This window comes from Phoca vitulina, unplaced genomic scaffold, assembly GCF_004348235.1.
Source record: "Phoca vitulina isolate PV1807 unplaced genomic scaffold, GSC_HSeal_1.0 scaffold10, whole genome shotgun sequence".
Taxonomy (NCBI): domain Eukaryota; kingdom Metazoa; phylum Chordata; class Mammalia; order Carnivora; family Phocidae; genus Phoca; species Phoca vitulina.
Genome location: NW_022589713.1, coordinates 46,605,516 through 46,609,306, shown reverse-complemented (window position 1 = coordinate 46,609,306; position 3,791 = coordinate 46,605,516). Strand labels below are relative to the sequence as shown.

The following is a 3,791-nucleotide window of genomic DNA, read 5'->3' as shown; positions in this document are numbered from 1 at the left end:
CCTTAGTATAGTAGTCAGACTTATTTAAACTCCTGGTCTGATCGTTAACATCCCTGCCATATCTGAGTCTGGTTCTGATGCTCACCCTGTCTCTCCAAACTGTGTAATTTGCCTTTTAGTATGCTTTGTAATTTATGTTGAAAGCCAGGCAAGTATTGCCTGGTGGGTTCAGACAACTTGTCTTTTTGGTTCATAGGTCTCTGGATCAAGAGAAACCATAATACTCCTGATACAGAGACAAGTCATCCCTAGATGGACTTTGAGTTTGATGCCATGATTGGCTTCTTCTGCCTTGGGAAGAGGATGAGTATATTTTGTCTGACTATTGGACGATTGGAAAGATGGATTGTGTGTGATTAGGTTTGTTCCTCACACCATTTTTAGCTCTCTACCACCCAGACACTTGGTAAATTGTATTCCTTCATCCTCTGTGGTTGGTGGGTCACATGACCAGTTCTACAAATGAGTTGTGAGTAGAACGCAAAAGCCCAAATCTGAACTTTTCCTTGATGATGTGAGACCTTCCAGAATTATTTTTCTGCCTTCCATGACAACCAGTAATGTCTCCTCAGTCAGCTACTAAGTGAAGGTGGGTGGAGCAAGGTCCCTTCTGACCTGCAATGGGCACATAGTTTCAGTGGGCAATGAACCTCTAAGCAATGATGATCTGGGGGTTACTCGTTAACTTAGATAACGCAGCTTGACCTGATACCCCTTTTTCAGGTCTTGACTCACACGCCACATTTTCCTCCAGGCCTTCCTGGATGCTAGTATAAAATAGCAGCCCCACACCCATCCTGGTGCTCTTCCCCACTTTATATTTCTCCATAATGACCATCTCCATCAAACATTATAGAGTTTGCTCAGTTATTCCGTTTATTATATGTCTCTCTTAACCATCAGAATGTGAGCCCATAAAGGCAGGGATAGTCTGAGTTTGGGTTCCACTGAAAGCAGACCATGAGGTAAGGGCTTTGGTGCCAGTTGTTCATTTTGGAGGTGACCCCAAGGAGCCCAGGAGAGAGGGTTAGGGAAGAGAGACAAGGAAGGGGGCAAAACCACTAAGGGATGCTTAATCTACTCATTCCTGCTCTGGCAACTGGGGTTCAACCCTTTTGAGATCCTTCGAGAAGCCCTGTCAAACCAGCCTCAGAGATCCCCTACCTAGAGATAAAAACAAAAACAAACAAACAAAAAACTGGAGCATTTGTACCCCGGCTCCCGTCCCTTGTTGGCTTCAGGCTGCCCTGAGGGCCCAAAACCTCTAGCACATCAAGGCAGCTGTGTGAACAGGCTGAACAAGGTTCCAGTGCCAGAAAATCTTCAGGGGGAGAAGCAGAGAGATGCACACAGTCTCCCTGAGGAGGAATGGTCCACCACCGTTGCAGGTGGGTCAAGGGGGCATGGTGGGGCGGGGGGGGGGGGGGGCAGGAGTGAGCATCCACAGCATCGACCATAGGAATTTTTGTTTTTTTATTCCCTAATGTATCATCACCTAAATTTTTTGTAATAAATGAATGAATACTAGAGTAGACCCTTGTGAGTATGTCCCCAGCACCCAGTTTCCCTTTTCTTATCAACTTCTTTTCTATTTTCCTTTGAGAAACCTCTTCTCCCAATTTCTCAGCCTGGAGCTTTGGTTGGGATTGTCCTCACCACTAGTTCCTGGGTATGGGCCACTCCCCCACCCCAAAGGCTTAATCCAGTCAACTGCTCTTACTCACTTCTTTTGCTCTCCCCCACCACAGTGATCTGTTCTGGGACACACACCTCATTTGGGACCAGTGTGAGAGAGAGAATTCCAGGGCTCCCTCTCTCTTTCTTTGAGTAATGTGTGGTGTAAAGGTGTGAGGTCTGGGACAACTGCAGCCATTTTGCCACCATGGGAAAGCAAGGAACTTCTGGACTGACTTCATGAAGGCCAAAGAGAAAGCCCATAAGAAAGCAGGGAGAATCTAAGTCTCTGGAGACATCTTTTGGAGCTGCTGGATCAAGTCTTACTTGAAGCTAAGATTAAATCTAGGTTTTTAACTGACATACCCAATAAAAATTCCTTTATATTATGAGTCAGTTTGAGGTGAAATTTCTGTCCCTTTTGACTGAAAGAGACCTCACTGATTCTATACTTGATGTACAGGTTTGTTTTTGAGGTTTAAGTAAAACAGCATTTAGGTGTGCTGGGCTGGCTCAGTACATAGAACATGTGACTCTTGATCTTGGGGTCATGAGTTTGAGCCCCATGTTGGGTGTAGAGATTACTTCAAAAAAATAGCATTTAGTAAAGCATGGAGCACAAATAATTCTCAATGAATGGTAACCAGTATTGTTATTATGATGTATTTATTTTTATAGTTATGTGCACTTTTTATTCTATACCCTAACATTGGCTTGTTTCTATTTATCTTTTTGGTATTATTCAATTTATACCCCCAAAGGAGAGAAGCTGAGGGAGGGGGCTGACCAGCTCCGGCTCCTGACTACCAGCTTGAGCCTCAGTGAACAACACAGAGCCCACACAGTGCAGTTCTAATTCCTCTGACATCCCATTTTCATTCTTTGATGATATTTGTCTATATCCAGCTTACACATAAATGTTTCCAGTAAAGTGCTCCAAATGTCTTTTTCAGAAATCTGAATCCACATGAAAACAATGGCAACAAGAAAAAGGTGTAAACTTTCCAGAACAAGCCCAGAGTTTGAAAATGTGATAAAGAGGTTATTGTGTGTCCGAACTTTTCACACAAGAATTGGAGGAGATTTAACACCAGGAATAATAAACAGAGGAAGACCAGCTAATGCAGAGCAGATGGGCCTGCAGGGCAATGCTAAGCATTTCAACATCTTTCCCCTTGGACCTTTGGAATCAAGATGACTGATGCTGGTTTCTTTAGTTGAAAATAAAGTTAATGCAGTTGGGGAAACCCATAAATATAGCTGGCTTGGTTTCTGGGATGGTTAGTGGACTAAAGTTTTTAAGAACCTACAATGTGGCCAGCCTTGGAAATTCACTACTCAAATCCTGACCACAGCTCCATTTTATAGACAAGAAAATTGAGGCTTTGAAAGTGTAAATCACTTACTGAAGGGCATACAGCCAGTAAGAGAGTGAAGCCACGATCAGTCCTAGGTCTGTCTCTGCATATGCCATGTTTCTGCAAACTAGGGTAATAGTTGAGCAGGGGAAAAGGGTCATGGTCAAATAAATTTGAGAAACACTGAGATACATATATATTTATTTATATATAATATCTTTCTATATAGAGACATACATATATGCTATCTGTATATATATATAATACATATTTATATAGTAACAGTCTTATTGAGGTATAATTGCTGTATAATAAATTATACATAATTAAACCATACAATATGGTAAGTTTTGACATATGTTTATAACCTATGAAACCATCACCACAATCAAGATAGTGAGCATATCCATTACTCTCAAAAGTTTCCTCATGCCCCTTTGTAATTCCTTCCATCTGTCCCTCCCACCCTTAATCCCAGACATCCACTGATCTGTCACTCTAGATTAGCTGCATTTTCTAGAGTTTTATATAAATGGAATCATGCAGTATGTATTCTCTTTTGCCTGTCTTCTTTCACTCAGCATGATTATTTTGAGATTCATTCACATTATTACATGTTTGTTCCTTTATCTTACTGAGTAGTATTCCATTGTATGAATATGCCCCACTTTGTCTATTCACCTATAGATGGACATTTACACTATTTCCAGTTTGGGGCTAATACAAATAAAGCTGCTATGTACATTTGTGTCAAGTCTT

General features: G+C 41.6%; 1 protein-coding gene across 1 annotated transcript; it reads left to right on the top strand.

The window, feature by feature from the left end:
• Positions 1-242: 242 nt before the first annotated feature.
• Positions 243-3,023, top strand: CUNH3orf35 (chromosome unknown C3orf35 homolog). Its single transcript, XM_032409184.1, is given in 3 exon segments — positions 243-360; positions 2,628-2,923; positions 2,925-3,023. Coding segments are annotated over 2 exon segments (381 nt in total). The 5' UTR covers positions 243-360; positions 2,628-2,641.
• Positions 3,024-3,791: the final 768 nt, after the last annotated feature.